Source organism: Microplitis mediator, chromosome 11 (assembly GCF_029852145.1).
Source record: "Microplitis mediator isolate UGA2020A chromosome 11, iyMicMedi2.1, whole genome shotgun sequence".
Classification (NCBI taxonomy): domain Eukaryota; kingdom Metazoa; phylum Arthropoda; class Insecta; order Hymenoptera; family Braconidae; genus Microplitis; species Microplitis mediator.
In genome coordinates, this window is record NC_079979.1 from 20,295,171 (window position 1) to 20,313,095 (window position 17,925).

The window sequence follows — 17,925 nt, forward strand, 5'->3', positions numbered from 1 at the left end:
ACCGACTTGCCAGACGAACATCAACACAAAGAGCAACAGACAACAGACGTCAGTGGTATTTGTATCGATATAAAATAGTATTGTAATTTAAATTTAAAAAATATGTGCAAAAATTATTTTGTTAAATTTTTCTCGCTTTACTGGTAAGTAAAAAATAAAAAAAATAAAAATGGCCAAAGACGAAGGCGATGATTTATTGCCCGATAAAGATGCAGCTAAAGGATTTTATGCCAAGTACGAGCCCAAGGAAATTCTTGGAAGGTTTGTTTATTTTATTATTATCAATAATAATTAATATTAACTGTAAATATGTTTTTATTTAAATCGAACATTGAAACTGACAGTTCTTTAATTAATTAAATTGTTTTACAATCGATTAATTATAATTAGTTTGCACTTTGTTATTAGTTACGTTTTCTTATAACCTAAAATTAAATTACATAATTAACTACGTCTCAGCCCTTTGTTTAAATAATTGACAACTGTCACGTGTTTATTTATATAAATATATACTTACATATATTTCCTTTTAAAGTTAATTGTTGTTGATTATTAATAATTGACTCTAATTGTTCAATAAAAAATTTTAAATTCTGATACTCTGGAATTTTTAGTAAAATTCAAATTTTTAAATTTGAAAAATTTATTTAATTAATTGATATTTTTTTTTTTAGAGGAATATCATCAACAGTAAGAAGATGCATTGAAAAAGAAACGGGAATAGAGTATGCGGCTAAAATAATTGATATTAGCAATGAAACTCATGATGGTGTTGAAGGTCATTCGATGAAAGATGCGACAATGCAAGAAGTTTTTATTTTAAGACAAGTTGCAGGACATCCTTATATAAGTAAATTCAATTGTTTATACTTTATATTTATTAATTAATTAATTTCAAGTAAATGAACGATCAGGTGATTTAGACCAAATCAAAAATTGCGCCAAAATTTTTTATGATCCTGAAGTTAGCAGACAATTAAAAATTTTTGGATTTTTTTTTGAACAATTAAATTAAAAAAAAAAAAAACTGAAAAAATGCACAAGTAGAAAATTCGAAAGACTACAGGTGCAATTTTTTCAAATTTTTTTTTTTTTATAATTTATCGTCTTTTAAAAAATCCAAAAATTATTAGACGTCGGCTAACTTCAGTATCATAATTTTTTTCAAGTCTTAAGAAAATTTTAGTCTTCATTTATTATAATTATGGACCTGAATTCGTACAGTAATTAATTAATTTTACAAGCGGTATTTTTAAAATAATAAAAATGAATATTGTTACAGTTGAACTACACGACGTATTTGAATCAAGTACATTTATATTTCTAATATTTGAATTATGCAAAAATGGAGAGTTATTTGATTACTTGACATCTGTCGTGACGTTGTCTGAAAAAAAAACCCGGTACATTATGCGGCAGGTATTCGAAGCCGTATTACATATTCACACTCAGGGTATCGTTCACCGGGACTTGAAACCTGAAAATATTTTGCTCGACGACAATTTAAATGTCAAAGTCACGGACTTTGGGTTCGCAAGAATGTTGAAGCCTGGTGATAAATTATTTGGTGAGTTTACTATTTTAATAAATTAATTTATTTAATAAATAGTATAATTTATTTATCTTCTGTCAGATTTGTGTGGAACCCCCGGATACTTGGCGCCGGAAGTATTAAAATGCAACATGTTTGAAAACACTGATGGTTACGGATCCGAAGTCGATGTGTAATTTTTAAAAATGAAATATTATATTATCAGTAGTAATGCCAGATAAATAAATTAATGAATATTTTAATCAATAGATGGGCATGTGGTGTAATAATGTTTACATTATTGGTAGGATGCCCGCCGTTTTGGAACCGCAAACAAATGGTTATGCTGAGAAATATAATGGAAGGTAAATATTCATTCACTTCTCCAGAGTGGGCGGATATTACCGACACTCCCAAAGATTTGATAAGAAAATTATTGGTCGTCGATCCTAATAAACGGGCGACAATAAGAGAAGCTCTTGATCATCCATTTTTTCATACTGTGGTAAGTTTACAATACTCATAATTATCATTATTTTTTTCAAGTGTAAGCTTTTTAATAGCATTGACGCTATGATTGAACATCCACTTGACCTCCAATATTTTTATTTTATTCTGTTTACCCAATAGTGTTACGGGAATTTTTTTTTAAATTACACACGTTTAAGTTATTTCATTTTTTATTTTTGTTACATATAATTATCACAGTTATGGGACCAAGACATTGCACCTCTCAAGCGTTCTCTATCTTCTAATTCGCGACGTCTTAGTAGGATTTCTCAGTTAGCTTTGGTAATTTATTATTTCCTCCTAAACTTTTTTTTTACTTTACTACTAATCACTAATCACTACATCTTTTATTTTAAATAAAGAGTTTATTTATTATTATTTTTTTTTCTAACTACTCACGAGTGGGTGTCATTGACACGGCTATTGAACAGAATCGTCATTTCGTATATTCTGTTTACCTAAAGTTTGATTGCTTACAATCCCGATTAGAAGTAATTAATTTCAAATAGATCCCGCTTATAAAGGATAATTTTATTTGGTTTGTATATTTATATATTTACGGTAAATACAGATATATTTGCCGTGATAATTTAATCCTGGATTTAAAAACTGACCCTAATTACTTATAAAAAAAAATCATTTGTAAAGGGGATCTATCTTAAAACAGTCACTTTTCTAATCGGGATGTACATAATAATTCTGTCCAATAAACTTCTGTCTCAATGACAATTACCCACTCAAACTAATCTGTTGGCTCAGGGTGTTGATTGTTAATTATAACGTTCAGATTTTAAATAAAAATTAAAAAATCCTCAGGAGTTGAAAGCTAAATCGTTCGACGCACGGAAACGATTTCAATTAGCTATTCTTTGTGTACGTGCCGTTGTACGTATCAAGAGATTACACACAACTCCAGAGCCATTGTCTACTTTAGTCGCTCGTGATGATCCATACAGAATTAAAGTTCTGCGTAAGGTAATAAAAATTATTTTTATTTATTACAATAATAACAAAAATAATAATAAATATCATCATTTATTGAAGGTAATAGACGGCTGTGCCTTCAGAGTCTACGGTCACTGGGTAAAAAAAGGAGAAGGACAAAATCGTGCTGCACTTTTTGAAAACACAGCAAAGACCGAGCTCAAGCATCTATACGTCAGTAATTTAAGTAGATAGCCGATCTTCTAAATAGTTAATTATTTAAATTAGATAATTTCTTTTATTTTATTTTTTTTTTTTATGAAATTATAATTAAATGAGAATGTTAGAAGTTTGTATAAATATCATATATTTTTATTCTAGCACTTAATTATTTTATTATTATTTTTTTTTAGTGTCTGCTCTTTTAATTATTATTTTAAGAGATACATTTTACAAGTAGGTTTGTTTAATTTATTCTAGTCAATTTGTTAATAGCTGGAGTGTATTAATTAACTTTATTAATTAATTGAAGAAAAATGAGTTTTTAATAAATTTTAATACATGTCAAAAATAGCGCACGAGATTTTAAAAAATATAATGTTTTAGGAATAAATTGTATATAATAAAAAAAAATTATAAATAAAATAAAAAATAATTTAAGTACTCGGAGTTTTAGAGTTGTCGAGTTTTTTAAATTTATGATACTGAAGTTAGCAGCAGACGTCTAATAATTTTTTAATTTTTTTTAGACAAACCACAAAAAAAAATATTTGAAAAAATTTCACCTGTAGTTTTTTAAATTTTCTACATGTGCATATTTTTATTTTATTTTTTTGCAATTGATTTGTCGGAAAATAAAAATTCAAAAATTTAAAAATGTCTGCTAACTTATGATACTGAAGTTAGCCGACGTCTAATAATTTTTGGATTTTTTTTTAGATGGTAAATTATAAAAAAAAAAAAATTTGAAAAAATTGCACCTGTAGTTTTTTAAATTTTCTATATGCGCATATTTTTAGTTTTTTTTTTTTTTTGTAATTAATTTGTCGAAAAAAAAATCCGAAAATTTTTAATCGTCTGCTAACTTCAGGATCATTTAAAATTTGTATGTGTTGGCGGGAAAATGTTTAAGTAAACAATAATGAAGGAGGTGGTGGTGGTAATGTTGGGTGGTAGGGAGGGTAATTTAAAAAACCGGCAACGTCGCAGTGTTAGCGATCCATGTGACAGAGAAGGAGGATGACAAAAGGTGGTAGAAGCGGGTGACGCCGCAGAGCGCAGAGAACGAGTGAGTATTTGCCCGGGCGAGCCGGGCATCGGGTGTGTGTTGTATATGTGTCTCTAGTATCGTTGTAATCACGTGAATTGGACAATTGTCCGGGTTGTATGTTACAGTTACATCATTAAAAGAGCAAGTACTGGCTGATAGCTGGTGATAGGCGACAGGCTATCGGCGGCCGCTAGCCGTTAATTCAAAAACTCGAGCAGTATAGCGATTTTGATATTTTACGGTAACGTAATTTAGTGTACGAAACGTGAAGTAAAAAATAATAATAACAATAATAATAATAAAATAACAGACAATATTACAGGCAGAGTGTGGGGGACAGAGTGAGAGTGAAGGACCAAGAAGAAGAGGGAGCGAGACCGCGGCTGTGTCCGACACTTATGTTACACGCCCAGGCCGTATTGCTGCGTCACATGGGCCGCGTTCATTGGTCGATAGAGCACCGTGACGTCACATACGTGAGGATGATTGGCTAAAAGTCCGGGTCCCGGACACGTGAATCGTGGCCAAGCAAGCATGGCTGTTGATGCGCAGTGGTTAACACTTGTAAAATGTTTCTGCCACGCGCCAGATCGATCAGGTTAACGTGATTCTGATGATTTTTAAAATAAACCAAAAACAATACTCTGATAAATTGTTTGTTAACTCGCTGGTTCATAAATAATTTAAATTAATATATAAACAAGTTGACGGAAGGAAGCCAGAGTTGGAGCAGTTGGTCGTCAGCAGTCAGTGCCGAACAAAATAGCCTACATGCTAGCGAGCACACATGCAGACAGGGCTTATCTCAAACAAAAATACCGCGTGTGTAAGTGTCCAAGTGTCATTATTCCCAGTACGTGGGGCTGTGTCGCAGCCATAGTCAGAGTAAACGTTTTGGAGGGGCAAATATAAATCTAAAAGCTAACGTGTTAAATCACCAGCACGTTGAGACGTTGAGTAAAAAAATTTAGCCTTCAGCTGGGATTGATTTCTCCTCTCGTGAAAGTGCCCAAGCGCGCGTAGCGGTTCCATTGTGTTGTATGACTCAGACGCAGAGACTTGTCATTTGTAAGTTTTTAAACTACGTATAAGTACACACTCGCTCACTCACTCGTATACGTACACACACTCATATAAGGAAAAAAAAATCTACATGCGTACATACATAGACGTAGTTAAATCTAGTGTGCAAAATAAAGTTGGTTAAAAGTGTACCACGCCCGTTAGCACCGTCATACGCATCACCCGTGAGCTATTATCTCGGTACATACACCAAAGCTATCGTCTATTTAATTAACATGTGTATAGGTGGTTGCGTGGCGTGTTTTCTGTGCCATAATACGGCTAACCAATCCTGGGTTATTTCTTCTCGTGACGTCATCAAGCACAAAGCATTGCCATTGGTGGAAAGTGCATGCGTCGGTTCGTATCTCTAACGTGCTCGGTACGCGCTGACTAGAGGACCCAGGCTTTGTCAATTCAAGTAGCCCGCTTGTCTCTATTTATTTTTATTTCATCCTTTCTCTCTCACTCTTTCTCTCCCTCCATGGCTCTCTGTCTCTATATTTATCTCGCTGTATCTTTATCTATCTGATTCGACTTTACTCGGATCAAACGTCTATCTTGATGGCTATAAACATTTAAATATTATTAAATTTTCAGACTGTACAGTGAGTGGCAATGCTATGACATGCTTGCTGGTGACTTTTATTTTGCTGCGTGGGGCTGCGTCCGTTTCACGATACGACGCCTTTTTAGCTCGGCTTACCTATTTTTGCACCCAGCATGTCCCACACCGAATAATCCAACGTTCACTGATGTATATACCAACCGATACAACGCATCCCTACTACTCGATCTTCCACTCCATCATCGAACCGTAACCAGCTCTCGTACTATCTCTGCAATATACCTTTTAAATTTATTATTACTGCCGTTTTTTTCCCAGATACTCAAAAATACCCCCAGCGTTTGGAGTTTGAATTTAAAAATTATACGAAATAGCGAAGTTTTAAATTTTCGTCGACAAAAAAAACTAGCCCACGATACTGTACGCGATAATATCTCTCGAGAATCGCGAGTTGACCGTTGCCAAGTGTGAAGAAGGCCTTGCAATCGGTCGAGCAACTCCGTGCCAGCTTTAAGTGGGAGTAAACTTAACGTTTATTATTATTATTGTTATTTGAATAATTATTATTTTTATTTCAAACGTCATGTCACCGCTAAATGTATTATTATTAAATTTACTGACGAGCACGTGCAATAACCACGTGTTGTTTTTTTTTTTCTTAAATATATATATTTTTTGTTTAGGTTAAATTACATGGAGTACGACGCGGAAAATATATATGTGTATATGTTAAATAATTAAGATGGTGAATTTAAAAAAGCAGATGTAGTGAGACACATTTAGTTTGGCGGTATGAAAATGCAGGCAAGCGAAACGTTTCGCGTGTCGCGCCTGCGCGACCGGTACTCTTCAATGAGGGCGTTAAAAAACAGCACTGACATATATATACGTGTATATGTATGTATATAGAATATATGTGTGTGTGTGTGTTGTCGGTGTGTGCATTAAAAAGAAGGAGAGACAGATATAGACTAAGAATAATGAAAGGAGAAATAATATTTTACTCACGTCGTGTCACACATCGCTTCACGTCTTGGAAATGGTCACGTGACAACGTCGTCGTCGTCGTCGGTTGTTTAAATTTTGTTTGTTGTCTTTGTCATCCGTCACGCGGTACACCGGCAAATTTGTTAAGCTATTTTCCCAGATGGCAATCCTCTTAAATTGCTGCTCCACTTGCAGACAATTAATTCCATAATTAATCCCAAGCTTTTGTGTAAATAAATAATAAATTTAAACTTCATTTTTTATCCACATATTTTTAAATTTAATTATTTAATTTATAAATTTAATCAATGCAATTTTATTGACATGTAAATTATGTCAGTGCTTAAGGTTATCTATTTAATTTATTTATTTATTTTTTTTTTTTAAATAAATATTCATAAATTTACTGGCAGAATCATTGAATAAAAAGTGACCTTTTTATTTACAGATTTTTCGTTGCTGACAGCCGGATTATTGTAATTTTATTGGGACAAGTCTCAGGTAAAAATGAGTCTCGAGACACTTTTGGAAGCGGCACGTTACGTTGAACAGCAAGAGAAGAAGAGGGAACGTGCTGCAAGTACATCCTCTTCTTCAGATCACTCTTTTGCGGTAGCGCCTTATTCTAATCATCACAATTCTAATGAACCACGTGGTAAGTTTCAATTTTTACATGCAGTAGTTTAAAAGTTTCGAAATTACTACCAACTTTCATTTGAATTTAAATAAACAATTTTGAATCGGAGTTAAAATTTTTAAAGGCAGCTGCCACTTGACATTCGTCCTTGAAAAAAATAAAAAAAAATTAATTTGACATTGAGCAATTATAAATATAAACCATTAATTTTCTACCTCGAGTGTACATGAATCTCGACAACGTGCGTCGGAGTTTAATAAATTTGTCTCCCCAATATTATTATCATTACTATCATTATTGTTATCATTATAAATACAAATATAAATATTATTTACACTAAAGTCTTAAACAAACTCTATGTTAGTGAGTCAAAAAAATAAAATAGTAACCGGTAGAATGACTGATAAAAAAATATTTACAATTAAAAAAATAATAATGAAACAGAGGCCGGTTATTGACCTCCGGCGACCACGTGATCGCGAGCACGGCGTCGATTGAAAGACGTTAATGTAATGTAAGTTACACACTACACACTATACACTACACATTTATTAGTGGTGTAGTTTTATATGAATCGCAACACACGCGCTGACCCACGCGTATGTCGTCTCCAAATTAGGTATCATTTCCTCGCTAGCAGTGATTCTCATCAATTATTTTTTAAAATATTACACGTGGATATTTTTTATTATTTATTACATTAAATAAGTAACTTAATCTTTAATTAAAAATAATAATAATAAAGTTTCATGCTATTGTATTACAATGTTGTTTCTACACGCAATCCGTTATAATCTAGCTTAGCATTTTGTTATTTAGTTTTTAAAATATATTCCGACGCAAATAATTATTTTCATTTAAAGTTTACAAGCTGAGCCTCGGTTACATTGTTTGCAACAAATTATTGTTATTATATCGTCGTTTTTTTTATCATTTTTAGAGGATAAAATACCGGAGCGCTGGAAATTACGAGGGTGGCGGAAGCTACAAACTGGCGGGAGACTTTTTAGTTTATTCTATTGTAGACGCTCGTGAAATAGTAGGGAGTCAACCGGTCACGCTGGGAGTTTTAAAATAAAAATAATAATAAAAGACCAGAATGAGAATAATGAAAAAAAATAAAGAGAAAGGAAGGATCTGCTGTCTTGTACTCTACTCGTGGTATGGGTAAAGATGCGGCGATGCATTTCGGCGTGCGTTTTAAAATCTAAGGCGGGGGAGAGCCCTCTACTCGCATCGGTCAGTGACTCGGTACCATAGATGATATACAAGCTGGTGCTTTCTCTCCCGGTCCCGGATACATGTTGCTTTACGTCCACGTGTTTAATTTTTACACTGACAGTGTACATTTCAACACTTGACACTTGATATCGTCATACTGTCTGAGAACTTGTTCACTCGTATACCTGCAATACTATCAATTATCATCATCATCATCATCATCATCATCATTATTATTATTTTTTTTTTTAATATTTTAGGAGGTGGGCATAAATTATCAGTATCGATTATCATTTATCAATGATCGGCGATCAATGATGAATTACAATTTATCTAGTACTTGTGGCGTAGATAAGAGAGCTGGCAGATTAAAAAAAAAATAAAAAAATAGTTTAGCGTAACGTCAGTCCTGTGGCTGGCATTAAGTAAGAGGTAGAGAGGCAGAGGAAGAAAAACACGTTAGCACGCGGCTGAAAGTATATTAACTGCGCATGTACAATGTCCCTGGCGACGGTCCCCACCATGTGTTACCCGGCCGCGTGGCGTCCTGATCAATCTCCAATGTTGCCAGATATATATTCTCCTATCCGCTTTGTACTGTTTGTTGTGTATGTATATATGAATGTATATATGTACACACAACATGTCTACAGTCTACGCGACCTGGAAGACCCGGCTGGTGACCCCCTTCTTCTCTCATCTCCCTCTTCCCGGTCCTCCGTAATCCCCCCACCTCTCGCGGTTTTATATCTCTTGGCATTTAATAGTTATTTATATCTATTGTAATTATAAATAATAATTTTTTTATCTTATTTGGGAACACACGTGGACTTAAAATATCTCGTAGGCAGTCGGTCTTATTTTCGTTGCCGGAATTTTGGAGTCCAGGTCCCGAGCCATGAGTTCGCTCTAATGTCAAACTCTCCAAGGACTTAATTATTTTATTTTGATACTTGTTTTTGTAATGATAATAATAATTATTGTTATTGAATATAAGCACGTGTGTAACGTCATCGCGGTCACCTTGAACAAAATGCATGTGTTTTGTTGCCGCGAGATGGAACCGCTGACTGCAACAAGGAAGTGCAAGGTCGACCGATAAATTCGGAATAAATTTTATCATTTTTTTATTTTATTAATATCAAATTATATTTATTTATTTAATTGTTAATTAACTGATTTATTTATTACCCATTAAATTATTTAAAATAATAAATAATTATAATAATTTTCAACAGGTGCTAAATTAAAGAGAGAAAGATCCGAGCCAGATGACCTGTTTTGTGAGGAGAAAATGCTGATAATTGATGGTGAGTAATATTTAGATTACTGTTAAATAAACTTTGATTTGAGAAAGAGATAAGTGCGGCTTAGATGGCTAATGTTTTTAAATCTAATCGATAAAAGGTAAATAGCAAGTCTGTCAGACGACGGAGACAGCACTAAGTCTGGCTGGTATTTTCTTAATTATTATTATTATTATTATGTTTGTTTTTTTTTTAAATACAGGAATTAATGAAATAAAAATAAAATTAAAAGGCGTCAGTGTGGACGCGGTGGGTTTGTCTGAGGTGGGGCGTGTGGCATCCAGAGTGCGAGAAATCCGTTGGCCGTCGACGGGGTGATAACGGGCGGGGGGCGTAGACGATACACGACGAACAACGACAACGACTACGACGTCATCCTCAGGTTGTACTGCCGAGACCGCCGGCTACTCGAGTTTAGATTTCAGTCGACAATTCGCGACTCACGCGCGATCACCTTTCCATTCATTACGCTCTTATTTATATATATATATATATATATAAATTTAAAAAAAATTTAACTCAAGGTAGACAATCAGGACTTTTTTTACTTTGAATTTAATTTAAATATTTATTGTTGTGGTTGTAATTATGATTGGAGTATCAAAGAGATAAGAGACTCAAAGGTCAATGATAAAAAAATTTTTAGTTGCGAGTGAAATTTTTTTTTGAATTATTCAAGGATTCGAGTTCGGGCGGTGAGATTTTTAAAAAAAGTTAAATGCGAGTTTGTAATTTTAGCTGACAATAGTAATAAAAAAAATGGGAATGCTGTTGATGACGCAAGATGGTGCACCTCTGATTGTCGAGCACATGAACTTTGGCGTGACAAAGCCAACCCATATTGGGTTAAATAGTTGTAGTGAGGGTGGAGCGGGAACAAGGGGCGCCGCCGGAGGCGAAGGTGTTAATCACGTAGATATTAATAATGATAAGGATACAACTAGTATGTGTAACAATAAAAACGAACTGACGAGGTTTCCGGTCTTTGGGATTATCAGTCGTGATAATTATAATAATACTTGTGAGGATGAAAAACAGCTAGTTCGCCGGATGCCACCGCCACCGAAAAAAAAATGGATGCGACACTACCTGCTCGGTGAGATGTAGTGTTGTTTTATTTTTATTATTATTAACTTTTTTTTTTTTTATCAGTTATGAGATGTGTAAATTTTTCTGCTGCGCAAAATCATTATTGGAATTTATATTAAATTGTGCATCAAATTTATTCTCAAATTTTGAATACAATAAAAAATTTATAAATTCAAATTCCCTGAGAATTTAAATGCTAAACAATTTATTCAAATGTCGATAAAAAAAAAAATTAGATACTGAATAGAGTATCAAATTTTTTAGCTCAACACTTTACTATACTTATAGTAATTTAAGATTTTTAGCTGTCTATTTAAATCGGTTATCGCCAAGGCTCTGCCAGAATATTAAATCATGCGAAAAATAATTTTTTATTAAAAAAAAATCCACATCTTAACAGTAAGCCGTAAAAAAAAAATAAAAGTCGGCTATTAAATCATTTTTCAAGCCTGGAATATTCCGTACATGTCCTCAGACATAAAAATAAATAAAAATAAAGAGCAGAAATTCTTATATAGCCTGGAGGTAAAATCACCGTCGGACGCACACGAAGGCTGAATTTAACCAGAGTCTAAAAGTTTTAATTAACTCGTTTTTTTAGGTCACGAATAATTTTTATTTCAATATATAAAAATAAATTATCATCTTTATAACTTATAAATTTATCAGCCAGCAATTTTATTTAACAATATTACTTTTTTTTATTTATCTATTTTCTAGTCAATGGTTTTTGCGATTTAATCCTTCCCTACTTAAGGTAATTCCAGTGTGCAACGGCATGACCAGTCACGTGGCTGCCTCATATACCGTTTTTCTAACTCTTTACCACCCGCGAATTATTTTACCCCCTCCAAGGCGACCATCCCCCCTCTAAATATTATCACTGTGGTACGCTAAAAAATTTTATAATACACACACATGATTACGCGCACACATGCCGGCAGTATCCTCATATCATGCGGACTCACACACGTTTAATTTATTTCCCCTCGCGTCATTCCGTCTGTCTCAACCACGTGTTACCTCCCACTCCTTATTAAAACGACTAGACAGGGGAACTCCAGACACAAGACTACAGTTATAAATATTATTATAAATTATCATTAATAAATTATTCAATCTAAATATTTTTGACAAATCATTGATTATTTTATTTGTCAGTTGTCATTACTCATTACCATTTAAATTTTACATTTTTAATTTCATGTTCATGTTAATTACTCACGCGTTTATTTGTTCATTAATTATTAACATCATTATTTTTTTTTTTTTTTTCAATTATTTACCAAATATACGAGTTTTATTTTTTTTTTCAAAGATTTATTTTGTTTTACTTTTTTATATATGGGTTTGATAAAAATGATTTATAATTATTGCCAGTAAAAAAAAAAAATACGGCATTGCAGTTGTGATAAATGTGTAAGGTCATATGATTACTAGAAAAAATGTATGTCGAGATCCATTTCATTATTTATTTATTTATTTACAAATAATAAAATAATAAAAATAAAATATTTATGACCGGAAATAAATTTTTAAAAAAGTTCATTCTTGGTTTTAGTTTGAAAGAGCCCTTGATCCAGGAATAGATCAGTAATGCTTTAGGATTGCCAAGTTTGTTAGTACATGAATGAGAGCCGAGGGTTTTGAGATGAGTGAGAGTACGTGCTGGTTAATTTAAACCCCATCATTCACTAAATAAAACAAAATAAAATATAAAAATTCACTGAATGTCTTTTGCTGATCGCATTCTCCCGGTAGCAAAAAAAAAAAATAAAAACCCGCGATCATTGATGATCAAGTAAGAGACCATTCACCTGACGTTTATTTATTTTATTTACAGAAGAAGATCCTCTGGACATCAGCAGATCTAATGGGAACCATGCGACAGGACTGCGTGCCAGCCCGGTGATAGCAAGCACTAGGTCCCTCGGCAATCAAAATTCCATAACTCACATTACAAGCCATCATCAGCATCCACATCATCATCACAATTACCAGCAACAGCCTCAGCCTCAGTCACAGTCTCAACCTCAGCCCCAGCCTCAGCCTCAGCCTATTCAGCATCACAATAATCACAACAGTGCAACGCACAATCATTATGTCGATAATTATAATTCTAATCACACTTCGAGCAGTGGAAATGGTGGGACGTCGATGTCCACTGATGAGTCTGCCCATGATAGTAAAAAACATCGAAATGGGTCAGTAATTTTTTACTCATACTTGGAATTAATTAATTGATAATAATAATTAGTTATTTAATAAATTAATTTTTTTTTCAGACCCTGTGTTATCAGATCTGGTACCAGAGAAGTTCACAATAAATTAGAAAAAAATAGAAGAGCTCATTTGAAAGAATGTTTTGAATTATTAAAAAAACAACTACCAGCTCAAGATGAAAAAAAGTCATCTAATTTATCAATTCTTCATGCAGCCATCAGACACATACAAGTAATTTATTACTTATAAATATTTATGAGTCGATATTAAATACATTAGGATATTGATTAATAAAATGATAATTATCAATAATACATTTTGGAATGTCTACGTGATAAGAATAATTATCATCATTTTTAAAATAAAAAAAAACAAATTTTGACATTTCGAGATCGATGAACTGTTTTAATGACTTGACTATTTAGTGATTATAATTACCGTTACTCATAGTTTGTAAATAAAATATTATTGATAATTAATATATTTACTATTGTCAAGTCGAGTATATATACATATATAAATATATTTAATGGTATTTAAGTCGGATCAGCGGTAAAAGTTGAATGTAAACAAATTATCATTAATAATAAATTATAAATCAGACATTGATTGGTTTAAAAAAAAAATATTTAAAAAAATTGATCTAAATACCGGCAACTAGATTTCACCTAGTATATTTTTACGTATTTAAATTGGTGGTAGTAATATAAGTAAGCTCGTCTACACTGTCTAAGAAAAGTAAAGTGCTCACTCATAGCGCAAACATCTCAAGTTAGATCGAGTAATTTAAAAATAACTAGTATCAAGTCACACTCTATGTTTTTCGACAATACAATATTTGTAATAAATGTATATTAATAATTTCATAAACAATACAATTATGTAAATTTATCATCTCCTATTAATAATAGTAGTCTAGTTAAAATTATCTATTTGTCGCATATTCAAATAACGCAGACATTAAATAGACAGTAAACGAGATAAATAAAGTATTATCAGATTGTTTAAGGACCGTTGGATAACAGCCAGATGAGACACTAAATACCCTCATAATTATTAGGATAAACATATTCTTAAATAATAATACTCTTGAATTATGACAGACGCAGATGCTGCGGGCACTAAATATTTTAAGTCCAAGGTATCAGGTAGCGTTATGTATTTTTTAAAACGTCATACGAAAATTCCTCTACGCAAACTCAAATAAGATCGTTGTCATTTATCATATATATATAAATATATAAGACAGTGTAGGATAATAAAAGCGCGTGCGTGATGACCTTTGTTTCCCTTCTTTTTTAGTCAGTATCGCGAGTACCACGTGTTTAGTAAGTGAATTATGTGTGTCAGCGTGCGATGCCACGTGTATTCACTACTCTAAATGCTCAAATATATATATATATGTATGAATGTATGTAGTTTACAGTAGCTAATCTTGGACAATAGCCAGCGGGCTTGCGTACTCTACTTTGATTGAATAAAATTAAATATTCAATTAAAATATTTTTTTTTTTTTAGTTATTAGTAAGAAAAGAGAGAGATAATGAACACGAGATGGAAAAACTGGCTCGTGAAAAAATAGCATCACAACAGAGGATAGTGGCATTAAAAAAAGAGTTGGCTGGTAGATGGCCGCATCTTGATTTCAATCAGATATTAAAGGAGTCAAACCTTGCTGTCGATACATCTGGATCTAAAAATCGTAGGTTTGAACTGAATAAAGTCTTAGATTGATTGCTGGTGATGGTGAATGAATAATTAAACTTATTGTTATTTTTATTTTTACTTAAGTAGCAGAGGCAATGGACGTTGATGTGTCGGCAAGTTTAGCACGTGGTGGCACACGTTACAGCAGCACAAGTAGTCTAAGTAGTGCAGCAACAGCAAATTCACCCCAAAATCATCATCAGTCGACTGGTACAGTGACTCAGTCAACGTCGATCCAAAATCAAACGGCTACTGCTGCTGTTGTATGCCAGACACAAGGTTTAAATCTCGCTCAAAGTTCTAGAGAAAGTCCGCCAACAATTTCTAGTCCTGGAGCATCAACACCTAGCATTCCTACTCCTGCGCAGGTAAATTTCATTTAATTAATTAATTAAATTATTTATTTTATTTATAATAATGAATTTTTTTTTCTTAGGAAAAAGTAACATCTCCAACAGTGGTACAGCAATCTCACCAATTACATTTACCGATAAGTGCCCAAATGTTAAACACAAGTCAGGGTTTGGCGACAATAGTACCGACACTGCAGCATCTTGGTCCAGGTTTGCGGGTGATACCCGGGGACACGCGACAACTGCTGGTGACACACACAACTGGCAACAATGAAACGCGTCCTCTGACATTGGCTGTGCAGAATTCAACGGATCAGTCACCGCGGCCGCTTATTGCGGTCCAATCCCAGGCTGGCACAGATCCAAGACCGGTTGCTCTGGTGGTACACTCGACAGCAGCAAATGACAATCGCGTTACTTTTGTACATTCAAATCTTTCTAATCAAGAACGGCCACTAGCTCTAGCCGTCCAGTCGACTGCCAGTGATGTGCGCCCGGTTACTTTTGTCCACTCGGGTAATGAAGGAAGACCTTTAGTTCTTGCAGCACATCCGCCGCCTCTCAATGTTACTAGTAAGTTTTATTTTAATTAAATAAAATTAAATTATTATCATTAAATGATAATAATTATTGATGATTTATTCTTGTAGCGGCACAAACAAGAATAAGATCCGGAGAAACTCAAACAACACACAAAATGGTCGGTGGTGTGACACTAGTCGGTGGTAATGGATCTGAATTAACTAGACTACCTGGTGGCGCTGAATTAAATATTTTACCAGCAACTGGTGTCTTCCGTTCAGTCAAGACACAATCACTTGCTGTACAAGGAGGTAATTTTATTTTATATCCCCAGCAACTTTCTCGCGGTTTTTTATTTTTTAAATTTAAAATAAAAAAAAAATAATTTTAAGGACTGACATTGAGCCACGCCGGAGTTTCACTTCAACAATCAGGGAAACAGACAACGGCGATGATGCAAAACGTACCCACCAGCGAGAGTATCGCCCACATAGTAGGTCAGCACACATCACTATCCGGACTTACACCAATAATGACACCAATGACCGTCGTGTCGCAGGGAAACAATCAAGTGACGGCTCACATTCTCGCTCCGTCAAACCTGACGGGCAAAATGATAACAACGCCGATCCTCAAGTCCGTTGGGCAAGTGCCCCTCGTTAATGCTCAGTATCTTAACACAACAATCGTCAAACCAGTCGTCGTCGTCAGCACGTCAGCCAACTCAACGTCACCTACAATAACTTCCACAACACAGCCTTCCGTAACGACGCATTCAAATGTCTGACAGAATCGTAAAAAAATTAAAATTGTTTGAAATATTTTTAAGTTTCTTAAGCATTTTTTTTTTTTTTTTTTTTTTTTTTTCAGTACTGAGTTTTTAAAATTATTCATCATCACAATTAATTAATTAATCAGTCAATCAATAAGTTTGTCGTTTGTTTAAATTGTAAATTTTTTTTTAAAAACGTCCAGATGAAGCCGTCGAGTTAAATTTTTTTTCTTGGAATAAATTAATAAATAATTGAATTAATTAATTGTGATAATTAAATGCAATTGATTAGTAGGACTGCCGATGATTTATTTTTTTAGCAATAAATTATTTAAAAATACGCCAGCAAGTATTTTTCGTATTAATTTATAATTTAAATAATTATTTTGCTTTGTCACGGTTTAGTTTTTAATATAAAAGGGACTCTGATGGTTTATGTTTATAATTAATTAATTAATTATTTATTAATTATTAATTATTTGTACTGGATAATAAAATAATTCCAAAAAGTAGTTTTTAATAAATCGAAAAAAGTTTAGAGTTTGTACTCGAAACTAAGTACTGTACCAGTGGTTATAAATGTTTAAGTGTAAATTTTTTTTTTTTTAAATTAATCAATTAATCAATTAGTTAATTGAGTAATTTACAACTGGTTAATGCAGCTGAAGAACAAAGAAAATTGAAAAATCAGGAAAAAAAATAATCTATGTTAATATTATTATAACTAATTATATGTTCGATATTTATAATTTTTTTAAAAATTGTAAAAAAAAATTTTAAGTTAAATATTATTATTATTATTAATATCATAAGCTCATTTTTCAAGGGATGCGAAAGTGGCTGATTTAAATTTTTATGTTATTTAAAATTATTTTTTTTTTTAAATTATTTTCGAGACTGAAATGTTTTCTCAATTGAACGATTTTTTTTTTTTTTTTTTTTTTTTTTTAAAGATAATTATATTTGTAAATAAATGACTGTGATTTGGAAATTATTTTTTAAAAAGTCACATTAATTTTTCCCTTGAAAATAATAATTATTGTAGCGTAATTGGCTTAATTGACAATAATTAATGCAGGATTAATTTTTTTCGGTAGCAAGTTATAAATTTTTAAGTAGTTAGACTGAATTATTTAAATACTTTTGGTTTATTTGAATTTTTTATTTATTACAATCGTCATTAATTGGCTGCCTGATTATTGTAATTAATTATTTTATTTAAATGTAAATAAACGTTATTTT

The 17,925-nt window shown here is 32.6% G+C and overlaps 2 protein-coding genes across 9 annotated transcripts; both read left to right on the forward strand.

Moving 5' to 3' along the window:
• LOC130677279 (phosphorylase b kinase gamma catalytic chain, skeletal muscle/heart isoform) lies at window positions 1–3,570 on the forward strand. Of its 2 annotated transcripts, XM_057483977.1 has the most exons (8): window positions 3–261; window positions 675–850; window positions 1,283–1,567; window positions 1,634–1,724; window positions 1,802–2,036; window positions 2,240–2,323; window positions 2,858–3,016; window positions 3,086–3,569. In XM_057483977.1, exons 1-8 carry the CDS (start codon window positions 170–172, stop codon window positions 3,218–3,220), a joined length of 1,257 nt encoding a protein of 418 aa, XP_057339960.1. In that variant the 5' UTR covers window positions 3–169; the 3' UTR covers window positions 3,221–3,569. The 2 variants fall into 2 exon arrangements, with proteins under 2 accessions (XP_057339961.1, XP_057339960.1); XM_057483978.1 differs by lacking the exon at window positions 2,240–2,323 and having other exon boundaries at window positions 1–261; window positions 3,086–3,570.
• Window positions 3,571–4,234: 664 nt separating this feature from the next.
• On the forward strand, window positions 4,235–16,798 carry LOC130676843 (mucin-2-like). Of its 7 annotated transcripts, none has more exons than XM_057483336.1 (12): window positions 4,235–4,253; window positions 4,361–4,476; window positions 4,558–5,303; window positions 7,301–7,507; window positions 9,949–10,020; window positions 12,950–13,310; window positions 13,392–13,560; window positions 14,848–15,031; window positions 15,121–15,404; window positions 15,473–15,962; window positions 16,040–16,222; window positions 16,304–16,798. In XM_057483336.1, the coding sequence occupies exons 4-12, from the start codon at window positions 7,360–7,362 to the stop codon at window positions 16,696–16,698; spliced, it is 2,286 nt and encodes a 761-aa protein (XP_057339319.1). In that variant the 5' UTR covers window positions 4,235–4,253; window positions 4,361–4,476; window positions 4,558–5,303; window positions 7,301–7,359; the 3' UTR covers window positions 16,699–16,798. The 7 variants fall into 7 exon arrangements, with proteins under 7 accessions (XP_057339319.1, XP_057339316.1, XP_057339318.1 ...); XM_057483335.1 differs by having other exon boundaries at window positions 4,236–4,253; window positions 4,546–5,303; XM_057483333.1 differs by having other exon boundaries at window positions 4,361–5,303.
• The last annotated feature ends 1,127 nt before the right edge of the window (window positions 16,799–17,925 follow it).

Bases quoted from the DNA above. Each gene is read 5' to 3' on its own strand.
- LOC130677279 (XM_057483977.1), top strand. From the start codon at position 170: ATGGCCAAAGACGAAGGCGATGATTTATTGCCCGATAAAGATGCAGCT. The intron at 1,725-1,801 runs GTAATTTTTAAA...TTTAATCAATAG, and splicing joins TACGGATCCGAAGTCGATGT to ATGGGCATGTGGTGTAATAA. The intron at 3,017-3,085 runs GTAATAAAAATT...CATTTATTGAAG, and splicing joins GAATTAAAGTTCTGCGTAAG to GTAATAGACGGCTGTGCCTT.
- LOC130676843 (XM_057483330.1), top strand. From the start codon at position 10,777: ATGGGAATGCTGTTGATGACGCAAGATGGTGCACCTCTGATTGTCGAG. The intron at 15,963-16,039 runs GTAAGTTTTATT...TTATTCTTGTAG, and splicing joins GCCGCCTCTCAATGTTACTA to CGGCACAAACAAGAATAAGA. The intron at 16,223-16,303 runs GTAATTTTATTT...AATAATTTTAAG, and splicing joins ATCACTTGCTGTACAAGGAG to GACTGACATTGAGCCACGCC.